The following is a 20,697-nucleotide window of genomic DNA, read 5'->3' as shown; positions in this document are numbered from 1 at the left end:
TCTTGATCGCTGGTGAAAAGTTCATTTCTTTTGTAGAATTGTCCGTCTCTCCCTCTCTCTCTCTGTTGTGGTTAGAGGGGATTGTTCAGAGTGACATTCGTTATAGAAAGGTTGTTTCTGTGGTTGTCGTTCTTCGCGTTCAATGATGCCAAATTCCTAGCTGCAGCCTAGTAATCAATATCAAAGACTTGTTCTTATTCTGTCAGTATCGATAGTCTGAGTTTAACCACATGGTATGGTTAAAAGATTCAGCAATGGTCTACAACCTTTGTTCCCCTCCAATTGGAGAAAAACATGGTCTGCAACCTTTAGCCATCTCGTAATTGAGGTCAGCTCGGTCTGCTGATAATTTCTCAAAGTTGGGTTTTATTCGGAATGGCAGAAAAGGGGCTGTCCCAGGAGGCCTGACCCTAACTGGGCTCAGGGGCGGTCCTCTGATTTAGTTCAAATCAAAAGGGAATTGTATTTTTCTTCATTAAACAGTCCACAATCATATTACACCATTTATACAAACAGTATCATACTCACTCATTCATCTGATACAACAATTAGATGTAAATCTCATATCTGAGGCTATTATATAAACAGCATTATGGTAATGTGGCCACACCGTCTCCCATGAGCTTCCCAAAGTTGTGACAAACGGACCAGTTCGTAGCTGGTTTCTTCACCGATCTTTTATACTTTCTCCGGAACATGAAATGTGTTCATACCTCAAGTTCTGTGAGGTGGAAGGATTTCATTTGTCCTCTAAGAAAGTTTACCCTCGATCTACTATGTGGCCATGTGGCTGGGTCTTCTCAGGAATTTACGACCTCTGACCACAGCAGCCTAGTTGAAGGAGGCAGGGAGAGGGGGATGGGCTTGCTCTTCCCAAAGAGGCCAACGTCATGACACAGGTATATATCGGACCTTCTCAATACTTTCAGAAAAACAGTCACATGCTACTCTGATTTGTCCACTTACAGTATCAACATTTTGATAGTCGCTTTGGCGCGCAACAAATTGACTAGATCAAAAATGCCCCCTTTTAAATTGTTCTCTTTTGTCTCTGTTTTGCAGATGAGATGTCCAATGGTGAGAAAGGTCAGTAAAGGGTGATGCCCAACAATGTTCTTTCACCTCACACAGCACTGGCTTTGATCAGAGAAGTTTGTATGAGAGAATTATTATGGGATACTTTGGTTATGTCAGGCAGGAGAGAATGTATCCCATATTACGTTGGCAGTTTTGCTCTATTGGATGGTGGAAACCATGTTTGTGCAACATGTGAAGGCACATTAAGGTACTACTGAGGCTGCATGTAAGGTGACCATTCCACCTTCGACTTCAGTGTGAATGTGGAAACACGGTCGCTGGTAAAAGTGTAAATGTGAAGGGTCTACATGTCCTTGGCAATATAACTGTTGTACTACTGTGGCTCAGTGGTCAGTGGTGACGACCGAGTGGTCAGAATCTACACATTCCCCCTAGCGGACCGGCTGATCCAGGCCTGTTGATTCAGCTGATGCTCCTGCCCCCCCCCCCCCATGTGACCAGGTCGCTGGCATGTTATTGGCCACCTGCCGACACCAGGCTTTGACCTTGGGAGCAGTGTCTTGGGCCTGTGGCTTCGTACAGTGGAGGGAATAGCTCTGCTCACACACAGGTTTAGGCCAAATGTATTCCTGGCCGGGCACTGATTTCATTTTATGTACTTCTATGAAAGTATTCAATCGTAATTGTGCCATATATATTGCAATTTACATAAAGATGAATTCTGAATAAACCTCTCTTACAGTAAGTGAAGGACACATTTGAACCCTGTAATATATTTCATCCATCAACTTTGGGGCCGCAGGTAGCCTAGTGGTTAGAGTGTTGGGCCAGTAACCCAAGGGTCGTTGGATTGAATCCCCAAGCTGACAAATATTTTGTTCTGCCCATGAACAAGGCAGTTAACCCACTGTTTCCCGGTAGGCCTTCATAGTAAATAAGAATTTGTTCTTAACTGACTTACCTAGTTAAATAAAGGTTAAATTTAAAATAAAATGTAAATAAATTCCCTCATGGTCAAGCACCAAAACAATGAATCTGATTCCAGTCAAATGGCTGTAAAAATAAATCTACGTTCAGAAAATATCCCACTTGATATTGTGCATGCGTATACACAAACGAATACAGTGGATTTACTGTACGTGTCCCATTCTGTGTGTGACTGAATGGAAAATGGCAAGTGAGGTTGAGCATACAGTGAGTAAGTCTGCCCATTGGTGTGAGAGTGAGTGAGTATGTTAAAGGATAGATGTGGAGGCTTTGCGCTATTAAATGCAGCTCTTCCATCCCTGCTATATTTGTCACATACTCAGAGAGTGTTGCCCCAGACAGTAGTGAGGTGCCAATGCCCACACCTGAGATATCCCTCGAGGTCTCACCTCCACCCCCAGGTGGGTAACCATGCACTGGTGTCATGCCCCTTTTTTCTCTCCTTCCAACACGCGTGTTTGTTGTTGTGTGTCCACCGTTCTTGTTTTTCTTCTTTCAATGGGATTTCTCAACTGTTCCCTCGACGACACACACAAACAACGCATTTAAGTCAAAATAGTCTACGTGCGATCCAAATAAGTCAACTTCCTGATAAACAGCCCATATGATGCACATCATTCCGTAGTTGCACTGTTGTACTGCTGCTACTGTAACACAGTCCCGTGCTCTGCGTTGCTGTGATGCTCTGTCCCCAATACTGGCTTGTGCTTTCTCTACCAAGTACGTCATCGTTGTGTGTGTGTGTGTGTCTGTATGAGGTACTGAAGTATTGTTTTGGAATATGGAGTCATCCACGGGAAGTACATTCAGTGTGAATGAGGAAGTATAGCTTTAATTGTTACATTCAGCAGGTAGCCGTCATTAGACTTATAATAGATTCCGATGACATTGTCACGTTCAAATTTCTGGAAACTGTTATGATTGGCTATGTGAAAAAATTTAAATCGTTTTTTTTAAACTTGTGGTACATTGTAACAAAGTCTTGTTCAAACTTGCTGAATAAGTAAAACTATACTTCCTTGAAGCCTCCAGGACTAGCTATAGATATGCAATGACCAGATTGGTAACATCCCTCAATTTTACTTGGTAGTTTGCAAATATAACATTTTATCATTTCTATCAATTTTGATTGCCTGTCAAGCATTCAGACATGACTGTCAATGGAACGACCCATTCTGGTTGCTGGCTATCTATGCTCATCCATGTCCAGCCAGCACCTCATATGTGTTTTAAGAGGCTGCTAGTGCTTTTGCTCAAGGCTTGCTGCTCCAGCCTGGCACTGTTATCTGCTGTACAGAACAACCGGTAGAGACTGAGGGGAAGGATCCACAGCCCATAGAGATGATTAAGCCTGTACAGCCAGAACCAGTAGAGAATGGGTCTAAAGAACCAGAACCAGAGGCGGTTGTGGTCGGGGCTAAAGAGCAAGTCGAGTCTGTGAACTCTGAAGTAAAGGAGGCCCCGTCCCCTTGCTCACCCCCACCGCCTGGTAAGTCAAATTCACTCAGTCTCAAGCCATTCACAGTAAAAGTGCATGCTGTTTACTATAACTAAAGCTATAACTGAAGTCCCAGAGTTTTTCCTGATCAGGTCATGTGGTTAGGAAAAACTCCATGCCCTACTCATAAATAGCAACAAGAGCTTCCGTTCAATTGTCCCACTCAAACCATTGATTGAAGCAGTTTGACTCCAGTCAAGAGTCAGATCCATAGTTCTGGTCTTTACTAAAGCCTTTTATTTTCTCCCAATAGATCATCATATGGGCCAAAGTTCCATTCAAATCAGGCAATGGACTGATAGAGTCTGTATGAATCAGGGTTTTATTTGGATTGAAGAGCTGTTTGTAATGACAGACAGAGACACCTTTTGCCTCTTTGACCCAATGCTGCTATGACCCAATGTGATGAATTTCATTGGCATTTACACTACAACAGACATACATTGGTTCATGCTTTGCTTTCTGCAGATTGTCGACTAGTGCATTTTTTCCCCTAATTCTTCTAAGGCGAAAGTGCCCCCAAAGTCGTGTCTGATAGCTTTGTCATGGTCAAACAGCACATATAGGCTACATGTAAATGCAGCGTGTCTGCTGTGTGCACAGTTCAGTACGACAACTTTACGGCACATACAGCTGGAGTTAGCAGTTTGTTTGTATTAGAAATTGATGACTGAAAGAAACTTAGTGCTGTGTGAGTTGAGGAGATGGACGGTAACTTTAATTTATGAGAGCCTTGTCCCAATTCAGCAACCGTGAAGGAGGAAGCAGAGCCAGTTGTTATGGAGGTTACACAACCGCCAGAGCCTTTTGTTACAGTGGTTAACCCACCACCACTCCCACCTCCCCCTCAAGAGCCTGTTGTTACAGTGGTTACCCCACCACCACCACCACCCCCACCTCCAGAACCAGTTGTTACGGTGCAGGTTACCCCACCCCCACCTCCAGCAGGTCTGGAAGAGTGTGTGTCTGTGCAAATGCACGAACATGTGTATGTGCATATGCAAGAACGTGTGTGTATATACAGTGGGGCAAAAAAGTATTTAGTCAGCCACCAATTGTGCAAGTTATCCCACTTAAAAAAGATGAGAGAGGCCTGTAATCATCATAGGTACACTTCAACTATGACAGACAAAATGAGAAAAAAAATCCAGAAAATCACATTGTAGGATTTTTAAAGAATTTATTTGCAAATTATGGTGGAAAATAAGTATTTGGACACCTACAAACAAGCAAGATTTCTGGCTCTCACAGACCTGTAACTTCTTCTTTAAGAGGCTCCTCTGTCCTCCACTCGTTACCTGTATTAATGGCACCTGTTTGAACTTGTTATCAGTATAAAAGACACCTGTCCACAACCTCAAACAGTCACACTCCAAACTCCACTATGGCCAAGACCAAAGAGCTGTCAAAGGACACCAGAAACAAAATTGTAGACCTGCACCAGGCTGGGAAGACTGAATCTGCAATAGGTAAGCTGCTTGGTTTGAAGAAATCAACTGTGGGAGCAATTATTAGGAAATGGAAGACATACAAGACCACTAATAATCTCCCTCGATCTGGGGCTCCACGCAAGATCTCACCCCGTGGGGTCAAAATGATCACAAGAACGGTGAGCAAAAATCCCAGAACCACACGGGGGGACCTGGTGAATGACCTGCAGAGAGCTGGGACCAAAGTAACAAAGCCTACCATCAGTAACACACTACGCCGCCAGGGACTCAAATCCTGCAGTACCAGATGTGTCCCCCTGCTTAAGCCAGTACATGTCCAGGCCCGTCTGAAGTTTGCTAGAGAGCATTTGGATGATCCAGAAGAAGATTGGGAGAATGTTATATGGTCAGATGAAACCAAAATATAACTTTTTGGTAAAAACTCAACTCGTCGTGTTTGGAGGACAAAGAATGCTGAGTTGCATCCAAAGAACACCATACCTACTGTGAAGCATGGGGGTGGAAACATCTTGCTTTGGGGCTGTTTTTCTGCAAAGGGACCAAGACGACTGATCCGTGTAAAGGAAAGAATGAATGGGGCCATGTATCGTGAGATTTTGAGTCAAAACCTCCTTTCATCAGCAAGGGCATTGAAAATGAAAAGTGTCTGGGTCTTTCAGCATGACAATGATCCCAAACACACCGCCCGGGCAATGAAGGAGTGGCTTCGTGAGAAGCATTTCAAGGTCCTGGAGTGGCCTAGCCAGTCTCCAGATCTCAACCCCATAGAAAATCTTTTGAGGGAGTTGAAAGTCCGTGTTGCCCAGCAACAGCCCCAAAACATCACTGCTCTATAGGAGATCTGCATGGAGGAATGGGCCAAAATGCCAGCAACAGTGTGTGAAAACCTTGTGAAGACTTACAGAAAACGTTTGACCTCTGTCATTGCCAACAAAGGGTATATAACAAAGTATTGAGAAACTTTTGTCATTGACCAAATACTTATTTTCCAACATAATTTGTAAATAAATTCATTAAAAATCCTACAATTGATTTCCTGGATTTTTTTTCTCATTTTGTCTGTCATAGTTGAAGTGTACCTATGATGAAAATTACAGGCCTCTCATCTTTTTAAGTGGGAGAACTTGCACAATTGGTGGCTGACTAAATACTTTTTTGCCCCACTGTAGGTAGACTACGTTTATGTGCGCATGCACAAACGTGTTGGTGTGTGTGTGTGTATGTATGTTTGTGTGTGTGTGTGTGTTTTATTGTGTGCGTGTGTGTGTTTTCTGTGTCTATTCTTCTCAGTACAGTTTACAGACAGTTTATAGCTGAGGGTCTAGGATTCATAGTGAGGCTATACTGTAGCAACAAGCACAGTGCTGTTGACGGTCACAGCAGAAGCAGCTGATTTAGATGTATGGAAGGTTATAGCTCTCCGATAGTTGTCACTCATCACTCAGCATTGCTCCAGAGCCTTTTTACCACAACAAAGGTCCAGTTTCATATGTCGCTTCTGTTTTACTCAATCCTCACCCCCCCTTGAACACTCTCTCTATGACACCCTTATTTTTAAGAAATAGCACCCCTTGTGTGGACATCCAGTATTATCGTTTACACTGGTATTCTACAAAAACGGTATGAAAATCTGGATACTGCCCAACGCTACTCTCTATAATGTCTCTGGAGGGGAAGCTGAGCTGAGTTACTCTTGATCGACAACAAGCAGAGGGTTTCTCAAGTAACAGGGCTTTTCTTGGATAGTTAGGTCTTTAATCTTTCATAACCCTTGTGGACATTCTTGTGTTCTTCTGGCCGCTGCTTGTCAACTTCAATCTCTCTCTTCTTCTCACAGTGCTTCTTACTTGTGCTTCCAGCTTCCCTAAACCAAGCTTGTGGTGTTACGCATAATTCCTTTATCTTACGTACACGTGTGATCTCTCACATCACCGTCCACTCCCATCTCATAGACACTGGTGTGATCTCTCACAGGACACGCTTCGATCTCCCGATCAGCACATTTATGGTCTCGTACACTTCATCTATCCATTTCAAAGACATGCATATGTGGTGGTGTTGTGTCGTGTCGGTCCCATGTTTTGTCTTGTCTTGCATGCTTTGTCTTGTGGCTTGTCTTGTTGGCCTGCCTTGCCGGTGATGAACTTGGAGCTTTTAATAGGTGGGTCTGTGTCAATCACACCTTTATTGCAGATAAAGATGATGACGCTACAACCAACACCCCATCACCACCACCCCCACCAGGTTGGTAACCATGACAAACCATCCTCATTTCTCCCCCCTTTCCCATCTTGTCAATTCGGTTACCATGGAGACTCCACTGTAGGACAGTGCTCCCATCAACACCCCAAAAGTACATTTTGCAGGAGTCAGTTACTGTGGGGAAGAGTCTAACTATAGAGAACACTATGGCTAGATGGTGGATGGGTCTCTTACCTGTCTTTTAAAGACCCGGTTTTTCTCAGACCTTTGGAAAATATTCCTGATATGCATTTAATACTTGCTCATGCCAAATGGTTAGAATATTGCTGGTTAGAATATTCAGGATCATCTCCTAAACTATTGCAATATATGTTTGTGCATATCACATACGTATGTTGTTTACATGCATGCCAATTCAAAAATGGCAAAGCATAATTCCTACAAGCACACAAACCTTTATTTATTATAATTTTTAAAGAAAGGTATGGATGTGAAGATCACATCTGATATGCACACCTTGACTTTTTCTACATTTTGTTGTCTTACCCCCTGAATTTAAAATGCATAAACTTGAGTGTGTCACTGGTATTCACACAATGATGTCAAAGTGGAGATGTTTTTTGAAATGTTTACAAAAAAAAGGAAAGCTGAAACGTCTTGAGTCAATAAGTATTCAACGCTTTGTTATGGCCCAAATAAGTTCAGGAGTAAAAATGTGCTGAATAAGTCACATAATAAGTTGCAGTGAGTCACTCTGTGTGTAATGATAGTGTTTTGCAAGATTTTTGAATGACTACTCCATCTCTGTACTCCACATACAATTATCTACAAGGTCCCTCAGTCGAGCAGTGAATTTCAAACACAGATTCAAGCACAAAGACCAGGGACGTTTTCCAATGCCTCGCAAAGAAGGACACCTATTGATAGATGGGTAAAAAAAAGAAAAGACATTGAATATCCTTTTGAGCATGGTGAAGTTACTAATTACACTTTGGATGTGTATCAATAGTACAACCCAGTACAAAGATCCAGGCGTCCTTCCTAACTCAGTTGCCGGAGAGGAAGGATTCTGCTCAACGATTTCACCATGAGGCCAATGGTGACTTTAAAGCAGTTACAGAGTTGAATGGCTGTGATAGGAAAAAACAGAGGATGGATTAACAACATTGTACCGTAATTGCTAGACTATTAAGCGCACCTGAATATAAACCGCACCCACTGAATTATTAAAAAGTATGTATTTTGTACATAAATAAGCCGCACATGTCTATAAGCCGCAGGTGCCTACCGGTACATTGAAACAAATTAACTTTACACAGCCTTTAAACGAAACACTGCTTGTAACAAAAATAAATAGGCTTTAACGAAACACGGATTGTAACTAAAATAAATATGCTTTAACGAAACACGGCTTGTAACAAACATTAAACAGTAGCATACCGAGAAAGTCAATGGTCACTATCTTCCTCCTCCTGTGCACTGAAACCACTGAAGTCATCTTCTTCGGTGTCAGAGTTGAAAAGCCTCAGAATTGCGTCATCCGATGTTGGATCGCTGCCCTCTTCAACACGCAGCAGTCCAGCCTTTCGAAACCCGTTGATGATAGTGGATGTTTTTGACAATGCTCCATGCTGTCAGCAGCTCTATTTCCTTTTCCAACAGCCAGCTTGAAAGCTGCATCATATGCATTTCTCCGTGTCTTTGCCATGAGGGTGACAAAATGACTACCGTAATCAGAATGATGGGAAGTTTGAGCACGCTCGATTTACGTCACATTATGTGACGGTGCTCAGTTTTTTGGCGGCATGAATCTTGTGAAAGCGGGAAAAATCCATAAATTAGCCGCGTCATTGTATAAACCGCGAGGTTCAACGCGTGGGAAAATAGTATGGGCTTATAGTCCGGAAATTACGGTAGTTACTCCACAATACTAACATAAATTACAGAGTGAAAAGAAGGAAGCCTGTACATAATAAAAAAATAAAGTAAAACTGCAAACAATATGGCAAATAAATTAACTTAATGTTCTGAATACAAAGCATTCTATTTTGGGAAAATCCAACAGAACACATCACTGAAAACCACTCTTCATATTTTCAAGCATGGTTGTGGCTGCATCATGTTATGTGTATGCTTGTCATCGACAAGGACTCGGGAGTTATTTTAGGATAAAAAGAAACGGAGTAGAGCTAAGCACAGGCAAAATCCTAGATGGAAAACCTGGTTCAGTCGGCTTTCCAACAGATACTGGGATACAAATGCACCTTTCAGCAGGACAATAACCTAAAACACAAGGACAAACACACTGGAGTTGCTTACCAAGATGACATTGAATGTTTTCACTTTATCATTATGAGGTATTGTGTGTAAATGGGTGAAAAAATCATTTAATCCATTTTGAATTCAGGCTGTAAACCAACTAAATGTGCAATAAGTCAAGGGGTGTGAATACTTTCTGGAGACTTGTAATATACACACATAAGATCCATTTGTGCCACTCATGCTCATCATGTATACTGTATGTATATTATATGTTATGTATATATGATAATATTATACATGTTTTGGTTTGTTCTAGACCTCAACTATGTTGATACCATACCGGTTCTCTTGTCTTGAATTGTCTTATATGTACCCAATTTGTAAGTCCCTCTGGATAAGAGCGTCTGCTAAATGACTTAAATGTAAATGTAAATGTATTCATATTTCATTCATTGGATATTGTTGGTAAGAGTAATTGGAAGTTTCATTTCATACTTTTTCCAATTACAAGGCCATTAAGGACAATTTGTCATACTTTATTTTGTCAATCATCACAAAGGGTCAATAGCAATATTCTTCACCAGAGTCAAATAAATTGACTAGATAAAAACACAAATTAATTTCAGTAATACTATGCTTTCTTTCACAGAGGATGCCAATACAGTCAAGAAACTCTCTATTGAGCTGCCTAGTAAGATCTCTCTGTTAATCCTACAACTATAGCTCTGACCAAACTAGTCGTTTTGATCAGAATGTTACAACTGTCTGGATGTAGGAAACATGTTCGGAAACATGTATATTTCTAGAAGGTGTTTTGTGTGATTTTTGAAGTTAATTATTTTTCCAACTTTAAGAGGTCAGATTGTCAATGGTGAAACATGTTGCAAAAACATCAATTGATTTTTATGAAAAAGGAATGATAAGAATTTAAGGATTTTAAGGGTCTCCTTTTCTGATATTTTCTGTCTGGCACATGAATGTTATTCATATTTTATGTGAACACATTTGGAATTCTGATCGTAATGATACAGAATGATACAATGATACAGTTTGTATAAAACTTTATTTAACGAAATACAAAGGCATGAAAGAAGATTCAAAACTGATTCTCCTCACTGGTGAAACCTAACAATATACAACAATGTACATAGTTACAGCTTTTGATTGACAGCTTGCATCATTATGTCAGAATTCGTCAGGGCTCAGCTTGCTTACTGTTAGATGTCTTGTATTGCTTGCTGGTCCTGAATGTTTGTGTGTGCTTGCTTCTGTGGACTTTACAGTACTATTTCTTATAATATGCTGTAAATTTCTCTCTGTCTTTGTTCAGATGATAGCGTCCATGTGTCAGCCATGGGGAGAAAAGACTCAGGTAATACTATGTAACAAAAGCCGTAATAACCATCCTATTAGAAGTGACGTTTTCAATAGCAGAGCTCCAGAACAGCAGTATTCTCTCTGGAGCAAGCCCACTCACGAACAGTGTTAGTCTATTAGCTGGCTCTTTTCATTTTCCCCGCATAGCTGGTCCAATGGAACCTGGCTTGGCATACTTTTAAAAGCTCAGGTTCATTTGGACTCATTTGGATGTTCTGCTCCATGACAAATACTGGTTTCCTAAAATGTCATAGTTCAACTCCCATGTTCCCCTCCAAGGCTTGTAGGAAGCTATGGGGCTTTTGGACGTCAACATCTTTTTCAAACATGGGAAAATGAATGACATTTCACGTAAGTAAGAAGTCAATTCAATGAATTAAGTGACCTAGTTGAGTGTTAGTCTTTGAGTCAGGGATGAAGTAAAGTGGGGGAGGGTAGCTGGGTCTTTACAGTAGGTAGCGAGGGGTGGGGCTGAAGGGACTCGCTATGTAGGTCTGTCTATAGCAGTTTCATCACATGTTGAGCATGGCGACTGCTGGCATGAGTCCTATTCCGCTTAGTCCTCTGAGATCTCGAAGAAGACTGGAGCATCTAGAAATTGAAGAATGTACCAATCGATACACTTTTGCACACGGTAAAGGAGTCTCTTCCGATATGGTATTCATTCAAAACCCGTAACGCTTTTCCCAGTACGGCTATTTGTTCTATGTTCCATGTTCTTATGCTTTCCATGTTGCAAAATGTTATGCTTTCCATGTTGCAGCTGCCATGAACAGCTGAGGAACAGTATGAATGTATTTCTGTCTATCTACCTTGGGAAGTATATAACTTTCAGATGAATACAGAGAAGTGTGGTGACGGATTGTTGAAGCCATTGAGTACGAGGAGTGTGTTGGTCTGTTGGTGTTGAGTCTTTGTGTGATGGTGTGTGTCCATCTCTCCTGATCGACCAGTGTGGTCTCTGGGAGAGGGACAGGCTCCAGAGGACCTTGACAAGCCCGTAGACACCCCACCGCTGTCCAGCCTGCTCATAGAAAGACCCCAGGGCGGATCCATCACTGTGGGTGAGTGCCTGCAGAGTGAGCTCTCCTCTCACAGCTGCTGTAGACCAGAGATGATATACTCGTAGAGATCTTTTAAAACCCTTACATGTATTATATTTGTACTGGCCAAGGTCTTTTAGATTTGGCTGTCTCCCTTGTTAAAATAGCCTCTTCTCTCTGCCTATCTCTCACTGCCTTTCTCTATGCTTCTGTCTCCCTCTATCTCTCTTTCTGCCTCCATCTCTTTCTCTCTCTCTTTCTCGCTCTTGCAATTGTATTTATTCTCTCCAAGAGAAGGGACCTCTGGTAACCATGTGTAGTACATCTTTCCACCTCAAAGGCTATTCCCACCATGGACATGCTGTGTTTTACATGTTCACAAGGTGGAGACATCTCCTTTGTTGCCAAGGTGGAGGCCCAAGACCTGCTCCGTAAACCCACCATCAAATGGTTCAAAGGGAAATGGATGGACCTGGCCAGCAAGACCGGAAAGCACTTGCAACTGAAAGAAACCTTTGACCGACGCACCAAGGTAGACACCCTCCCATGTATAGCTCTATGTACTGTATGTTAACACACACACACATTGGTCCCCTAGCTGTCCTTCCAATACCTATGTATCTCCCCGCAGATTCACACATTTGAGATGCATATCATCAAGGCCAAAGACAACTATGCTGGAAACTACAGGTGTGAGGTCACCTACAAGGACAAATTTGACAGCTGTTCCTTTGACCTGGAAGTGAAAGGTTTGTTGCACTGTTTGAGTCTCCATCGTACAGCAAAGAACACACACTGAAACACGAGCAGTAATATACTGTGTTATTGTTTTGCATTATTGTCTTTCAGAACTGGAACAGTCACAGAGTGTTGATATTCGATCAGCCTTCAAAAGAAGGTAATGAGAGCAACACAATCTGACCACGTTATTTCGGTTTTTGAAAACAGACAGTTAGTAGACTAGTTTTCAGAGTCAACAACAGAGTGATATTTTTACAGTTAGTGGTTAGATTAAGCATTTGAATAATGAGTATCCTTTTTTCGCATAATGATAAATATGACAAAAGTAACATTAAACACAAACGTCACTGGTTTCGAGCAAGATTCATTACACATGGCAAATCAACCTGAAAATGTACATCTGAGCATCAGATGCATGGGTGGGACATTGTGGCTCAGTAGGAAAACCATGGCTCTTATCACAAACCAACATGAGAGCATAATGTCTGAAACATAATGACCATGAAATCGGATGTGATTAACCTTTATTAAGGTAATTACCAATCAACGTGTTGAACAGCACAAAGGCCAATGCTTGCATTTGAAACTCCCTCCCAACAATGTGTCTGAAAGCAACGCAAAACATCCCAGCCCCATAGCATTATCCCAACGTAGCTGCTCAGTGATGCTCCTGCAACACAGCAGAAACATTGTGGAAATGTTGTCATATGCTGGCTGGGATTGCTCTCAATACTCCTTACACAAACCAGTTCGTTAGAAGCATTTAATTGGAAATGAATCGAAAGGGTTTTTGTGTAAGCCACCAATCATGTGTTAGTCTGAACCTAATGCATTTGATTGAAGTCAGTAGCCACTGCTTTGCGTTGTTCTTTTAGCATTGTTTATCTAGTTGCCTGTTACTGTTTCTACTCTGATTAAATCTCCATTAATCTCTTCTTGTTAACAACAGCAGTGAAGGACACGAGGATGCAGGGGATCTTGACTTTAGTGGTCTTCTTAAACATAGGTGAGAGTCATTGTCCGTCCTCAAGGGGACAGTCTTATTTTTTACTTTTTTTTACTATACCCTTGTTTTGGGTGTTGACCTCTTTTCTTTTACCCCAGCAACCACCATTGAATCTTTTACTCTTCCAAATTGCTTTCTTATTTTGTTACATGGTCATATGTGCATTACAATATAGAATAATATATTAAAGTGTATTAAATATAAAATATGAAATATAATATAGTACAGTATATTAGTTAGTACATAGGTGAAGTAACATTGACTGTAAGAGTACATCCTCTCATTAATATTAGGTTTTACAGTGAATCACATACAAAGTTACTATCTAGCACACTATCTACTCTCACATATTGATAACTGTATTTTTGAGTTTCTTTTTTCATTTGTAAATACAAATCTACATTTTTTTCTTGGTTCAAACATCCAAGACAACAGCATGTTTTTTCAATGTACTGCCAGTACAATAGACCTAGACAGACCGTGACACATCACTGAGGTCAAATTACACATTTATTTGGGCTTGTCTCTTCTTCTTCCCTACACATTCAGAAACCAAAGGTTAGTAGAGAGAATAACCTAGGTAATTAAACGATTAGACCTTACTGCGGGGTAAGTACTATAATCCTGTAGCGTCCCCAGCATGGAATGTAGTTCTAGGATCTGGAACAAGCAAGAGTGTTGGCCTACTGTAGTACGGTAACACTTCATTTACAGCCGACATTCTCAAATGCTCCATTAACAATCAGTAAGGATGGAAATGGACTTTGCGTCATAACGTCTCTCTGCTGTTTGGGATGACAACTTTTTTGATCAACAGTAGGGGTCAGTAATATTGTGTTTATGAGGCAAAGGGACTCCCATTTCGGATCATTAATGATCTGCTAGTGGACCATTTATAAATGATGCTGTGAAATAGTGTTATCACTACATTGTCATTTTATTTCAACTTAGAAATACAAGACACATATTACAATGTTTATTTCAGTCTACAAAGTAATTGCCTGAAAATAAACAAGAAGAGAGATGCATAAGAATGAAATAATAATTCCATGCTTTTTTACCTCCAAAGCTTTCCGACATTTGGGAAAATGTCCATGAAAGAATGGCCTGATTGAATGATCTTTATTCCGCTGCCTAATGGATCTACTCACGCCCAGGGCAACATGCTTATTAACCTGGATCTCACCGATCTAACATCCCCTATGGACGCCTAGCCTTCCATCTCTAACACGGTCAGAGCGTCTCTGAAGTGGTGATGAGTGAACATACTGAGACACAAGGCAAAGGGATGGGCAATGTGAATAGAAAGAGAAGGAATGTAGACTTTATCAGCAGTATATCTTGGAGTAAGAGCTCCCTATATTCCTGCATGCAGCACCTAGATCAGTAGTTCTTTCCCAAATTGTTTCATTCTGTTTACCCCCTTTCCCCAAGGAACAAAAGTAGCGTAATAGCATTTATCCGTTTATGACCTTTTTTGTTATTCATTAATACAGCACTGGTTTAAATGTATTTTCTCTTGCAAAATCTCACCCTAAAGGCAAGTAACAATGTCCAGACTAAAAGAACTCGACACTGGTCAAAACCCCCACCTGAAACATATTCAACTCCTTTGTAATAATCTGATCCCTCTATTTTCCTCAGCAGTAAAACCCTTCCTATAGGATATAATACATATAATAGACTAGCCACCCCCTCTCCCCCGTAACACCTCATCCTCTCCCACTGTAACGCCTCATCCAGAGAGGATGTCAGAGGACAGGTACAGGGCTTCAAACCACGCCCATCCCTTTGTGTGACATGTCCTGAGGAACTCTGTAGGGAGAGAGAGATGGGAGGGAGAGAACGTGTGCCTGATATAAGGAGAGAGAGAGGGAGAGAGAAGAAGAGATTACTTTTAGAAACACAGCAGATCAGTAGGACAGCGGAGGGAAAACACTCTTCAAAAGTAATTCAGTAGATACAACTGAGAGTAGTCTTCCTTCAGTGCAGTCACGGCCCCTTTTCTAGTACCCTCTCCAGAACCTCCTTCCCCACCCAATACCCCCCATAGGGAGCAGTTCCTCAGGACACGTCGCGATAGCCCAGAGCGTGGCCCCAGCCCTCATACCCTCCCCTCGTGTCCTGCCCCAGGGAGCCCAAGCAGGATGAGACGCCTGAAGTGGACGTGTGGGAGATCCTGAAATCGGCCAGGCCAGACCAGTACGAGAAGATCGCCTTTGAGTATGGCATAACAGACCTGCGGGGTCTGCTCAAGAGGCTGAAGAAGACCAAGAAAGAGGAGAAGAAGAGTGAAGGTGCTGAATTGAATGTTTGTCCATGCGACTGTGTTTTACTGTTGGGATTATGCTGCACTATGGATTTATATTGTTTAGCTCAAAATCAGCTAATCTGTGATTATTCAGGGGAAAGGCTCACGTTTCACTGGTTTTCTATAGGATGCATAACCATTGTCATGGGATATTATCTTTTTTGTAAAGCTTTTGCCAAGAAGTTGGATCCAGCATACCAGGTGGACAAAGGAGGGAAGATCCGCTTAGTTGTGGATCTTGCAGACCCCACAGTAGAGCTGAAATGGTACAAGAACGGCCAGGAGATCCGTCCAACTCCAAAGTACGTAAAGCTTTTTCTTCTTTCTCCATGTGTTAGTCTTCTATATCTTTTCCTCTCTTTCATCTCACAAATGAAAGGCATTTTTGGGAGTTCCTCATAAAATGTGTTTCATTCGTGGTTGGGTCCTCATTGCCGGTCCTCTGGTACTTGTAGTTTTTATCTGTTCCTTGTCACATCTCTCAGCATTGAAAAGCAATGGTTCACATGCTAGTGTTTCTGATGGTCTCGTGGTGCAAGTAAGGATGCATACACCCACACATTACATTTACATTTAAGTCATTTAGCAGACGCTCTTATCCAGAGCGACTTACAAATTGGTGCATTCACCTTATGACATCCAGTGGAACAGTCACTTTACAATAGTGCATCTAAATCTTAAAGGGGGGGTGAGAGGGATTACTTATCCTATCCTAGGTATTCCTTAAAGAGGTGGGGTTTCAGGTGTCTCCGGAAGGTGGTGATTGACTCCGCTGTCCTGGCGTCGTGAGGGAGTTTGTTCCACCATTGGGGGGCCAGAGCAGCGAACAGTTTTGACTGGGCTGAGCGGGAGCTGTACTTCCTCAGTGGTAGGGAGGCGAGCAGGCCAGAGGTGGATGAACGCAGTGCCCTTGTTTGGGTGTAGGGCCTGATCAGAGCCTGGAGGTACTGAGGTGCCGTTCCCTCACAGCTCCGTAGGCAAGCACCATGGTCTTGTAGCGGATGCGAGCTTCAACTGGAAGCCAGTGGAGAGAACGGAGGAGCGGGGTGACGTGAGAGAACTTGGGAAGGTTGAACACCAGACGGGCTGCGGCGTTCTGGATGAGTTGAAGGGGTTTAATGGCACAGGCAGGGAGCCCAGCCAACAGCGAGTTGCAGTAATCCAGACGGGAGATGACAAGTGCCTGGATTAGGACCTGCGCCGCTTCCTGTGTGAGGCAGGGTCGTACTCTGCGGATGTTGTAGAGCATGAACCTACAGGAACGGGCCACCGCCTTGATGTTGGTTGAGAACGACAGGGTGTTGTCCAGGATCACGCCAAGGTTCTTAGCGCTCTGGGAGGAGGACACAATGGAGTTGTCAACCGTGATGGCGAGATCATGGAACGGGCAGTCCTTCCCCGGGAGGAAGAGCAGCTCCGTCTTGCCGAGGTTCAGCTTGAGGTGGTGATCCGTCATCCACACTGATATGTCTGCCAGACATGCAGAGATGCGATTCGCCACCTGGTCATCAGAAGGGGGAAAGGAGAAGATTAATTGTGTGTCGTCTGCATAGCAATGATAGGAGAGACCATGTGAGGTTATGACAGAGCCAAGTGACTTGGTGTATAGCGAGAATAGGAGAGGGCCTAGAACAGAGCCCTGGGGGACACCAGTGGTGAGAGCGCGTGGTGAGGAGACAGATTCTCGCCACGCCACCTGGTAGGAGCGACCTGTCAGGTAGGACGCAATCCAAGCGTGGGCCACGCCGGAGATGCCCAACTCAGAGAGGGTGGAGAGGAGGATCTGATGGTTCAGAGTACACGTGCGCATCAAAACACACATTGTTTTACACCAATAATTGCTTTCACATAATGACACACACATACAGCCCTGTGTGACCCCTGTTATGAACAGGGGTTTTCCTCTACTGCCTCAGCTCTTGTCAACCAGGGACAAGTCTGACCCTACATGCCCTTTACACCTATACAGAGCTCCCATTGTGTCCAGACACAAACAGCTACAGGACCATCCCAGATCTCTGCACTGTAAACCATTGCCAGCTGATGCCCAGTGAACAAATAACATTCTCTCAACACTAATGTGGTGTTGATAAGATGCCACATGCATCTCACCAACGCATCAAGAACGTTATTTGTTTTTGGGGAATGCTTGGCGCTGAGCTACATTTGAGTGGAAATGCACTGTTTGATGATTTAAATAATGGTCCTTTGATATTAACTACAGGTCCTTTTCTGTACAGGGAAATGGCGGTACCTTCTCCACAGGTCTTTAACACTTGGCTTTGTAACAATCAATGGATGATCTATTGTTTTGAAAGCTGTGTACTCCACTAATGTTAGTGTACCATAAATATAATTTGGTGTAGTTTAAGTGTATTGATCTTACCACATTGTGTTGTTTTCTTAGCTCTCTCTGGAAATCATTTGTTTAATTAAGTGATAATGCCCGAGAAGCCAGTGTTTCGGGGATATATTGGCACGAGTGTTGTGCAAACTGGCTTCGAGGGCATTATCATTTTTATACAACGGATTACCAACATATTCAAATAATGAATGACATATTTTCATTTTCAATGTTATTTTGATAAATTTATTCATACTATTTCATCCTTCCACAATATATAATCCCAACACAAATCTAGGGTTGCTACCCAAGCCGGCTGGTCGTTTGTTCTATTGGTTTGGTTGCCAGAGACTCGACCCAGTTGTTCAGTCTTTTTGTTCTGTATCTATGGACGTGACCCAGTTGTTCGTTCTAAATGTTCCATTGCCATACTGGCTGGCAATGTTCTTACCCCTTGCTTGCTAGCTAGCCAACTACGGCTAACTTACAGCCACATCAAACAGTGCAGCCAGAATAACAACAGTAGCTGCATTTGCATTTGTTTAAGCTGTTTTCTAGTGACATTTATTCAGACACAACCATAACAATGAGCTAATGAGGCGCGATTCGCCTGGCATAGGAAATGTGCTCTCTCGTCAGGACACTGTTGTTCAGAGGAGCTAGCCAACAACCGACTGCAAACTAGCTGCACTTCGTTGACATTTTTTGTATAAATCCATAAAAATGATGCCAGCTGATTCACGATTTCGACTGGCTAAGAAACACTGGCTGCCTGTCTGTCTCGTGCCGACTCCCGACACGTTCATTACTATGTAACAGCTGGAGATTGTTTCAATATTCAAATTCAATGTTGCAAATGTCAGAGAGACAGACAGCAAGGTTTATACAAATCTCTGCTGTTAAAAACTAAGTGTTAGTCTAAAATAAATGTGAAATAGTGTCTAGATGCTTTTTATAGTGGAGATCAAGTTTATAAAGTGCCTGGTGGGCTGATGAGACAGTGGATTGTGCTGTCAGATGGAACAGAGTAAATAGGCATTTTAACATCATAGATTTAGCCATTGGTGATTTGTGGAACAGACACAGGATGGAATTAGACCCACCCATTGTATAACTACTGTTAATACACATACTTTTGAAAGTCAATCTCCTCACTCAATCTAACATCTGTATTACTTGATGTTATAAAACCTCTATGTACCCTCAAAATGGCAAGTGTGTACTTAGATTCTAAAAAGTGAAGGGTCAATCTCAGGCTACTCTCAGTTGAGGTTGTTCAAAGCCAAGCCGAGTTAAAGCCATCTGGGAGGTTATTGCAGTTTTCTGTTCCCTGGTCTCCAGTGGTGTATTTCCCAGGATTCCCTGTTATGAAGATCTCTCGCTCTCTCTCATTTTGTTGTAACACTATTGGCTGTTACAGTCCCCTCCTCTATCCTTCTGTCCTATTTGTCTGTCTGTCATGCCGTGGTGCTCATCCCTTTCCTCTGCCATAACCACTTCCTCCTCTGGCTCCATTCCGGCTCCACTGCTGACCTTAAGTCAAAGGAAGTAAGTCCACCCGTCCTACATCCCTGACCTCTGGTGTGACCCCAACCCTCTATCTACTCTATTCCTCTGGGTGTGCACTGACAACACACGCTGATGCATGTTGGGATGTGTTTGTTTGTGAATGGGGGCGGGTCTCTGTATATGAATTTGTCTGTATATCTTCACATTACTATGATTTCAATGACAGGTTTTTGATTAATAAACTAGCACAACATTTTATTCTTAAAATAATCAAATATAAAATAATAAAATAATACATCTATTTCTGCTTTTGGAAGACACAAGTAAGCAAAGGCAACTGTCTGTAGCTCTGTGGATGATATGAAGTCTTGAAATAATTGCCATTCACAAGCATATATGGTATAATATAACTTTCTCTCCAAGCACATATAGTCAGTCACAGTATGTTGATATCCAGTGATTTGATTGATTGATGCACTTGCTGCATAGGTTTATCTTTGAGCAAAAAGGTACACAGAGGATTATGGTCATCAACAACTGCGGCCTGAATGATGACGCTGCCTACTCCGTAGCCGCGGGAGAAGAGAAGTGTACCACAGAGCTGTTTGTCAAAGGTACCCCTCTCCATTCCATCATCCTTCTCTCTTCATTTTAATGTCTCTTTGAGGAATTAGTGGGACCAGAATGTGGTCTCTCCACAATTTCACACTTCACTGTTTCTAATTATATTGATGCCTTTTATGATTTGTATCTTACCTTGCTGCAGAGTTACCAGTGAAGATTACTAAAGAGATTGAGGCGGTGAAAACGACAGTGAACGAGAGGATTGAGTTGGCGTGTGAAGTGTCTGAAGAAGGAGCTCAAGTAAAATGGTAGGGCTATGTCAACTTATTGTGTGTGTATGTGTTTTCCCCCCTTGTGTTCCTGT

At 42.3% G+C, this 20,697-nt stretch overlaps 1 protein-coding gene across 27 annotated transcripts in view; it reads left to right on the top strand.

Moving 5' to 3' along the window:
* Window positions 1-20,697, top strand: part of LOC123994491 (myosin-binding protein C, slow-type-like) — a 46,440-nt gene that overhangs the window by 12,544 nt on the left and 13,199 nt on the right. For 3 of the 27 annotated variants that reach the window (XM_046297139.1, XM_046297131.1, XM_046297141.1), the window contains exons 2-19: window positions 1,063-1,086; window positions 2,349-2,426; window positions 3,323-3,514; window positions 4,271-4,471; window positions 7,168-7,218; window positions 10,088-10,129; window positions 10,769-10,810; window positions 11,769-11,879; window positions 12,242-12,390; window positions 12,490-12,607; window positions 12,708-12,756; window positions 13,549-13,605; window positions 14,155-14,163; window positions 15,739-15,902; window positions 16,086-16,218; window positions 19,800-19,808; window positions 20,259-20,383; window positions 20,536-20,641. In XM_046297139.1, the coding sequence (XP_046153095.1) occupies window positions 1,063-1,086; window positions 2,349-2,426; window positions 3,323-3,514; window positions 4,271-4,471; window positions 7,168-7,218; window positions 10,088-10,129; window positions 10,769-10,810; window positions 11,769-11,879; window positions 12,242-12,390; window positions 12,490-12,607; window positions 12,708-12,756; window positions 13,549-13,605; window positions 14,155-14,163; window positions 15,739-15,902; window positions 16,086-16,218; window positions 19,800-19,808; window positions 20,259-20,383; window positions 20,536-20,641 (1,660 nt within the window). The remainder of the gene's footprint in view (window positions 1-1,062; window positions 1,087-2,348; window positions 2,427-3,322; window positions 3,515-4,270; window positions 4,472-7,167; window positions 7,219-10,087; window positions 10,130-10,768; window positions 10,811-11,768; window positions 11,880-12,241; window positions 12,391-12,489; window positions 12,608-12,707; window positions 12,757-13,548; window positions 13,606-14,154; window positions 14,164-15,738; window positions 15,903-16,085; window positions 16,219-19,799; window positions 19,809-20,258; window positions 20,384-20,535; window positions 20,642-20,697) is intronic. The other 24 variants (XM_046297134.1, XM_046297143.1, XM_046297140.1 and 21 more) reach the window with 23 other exon arrangements.

This window comes from Oncorhynchus gorbuscha, linkage group LG14 (genome assembly GCF_021184085.1).
Source record: "Oncorhynchus gorbuscha isolate QuinsamMale2020 ecotype Even-year linkage group LG14, OgorEven_v1.0, whole genome shotgun sequence".
In the NCBI taxonomy this organism is placed as follows: domain Eukaryota; kingdom Metazoa; phylum Chordata; class Actinopteri; order Salmoniformes; family Salmonidae; genus Oncorhynchus; species Oncorhynchus gorbuscha.
The sequence above is the reverse complement of the archived record's forward strand: the minus strand, read 5'-3'. Positions and strand labels throughout refer to the sequence as shown.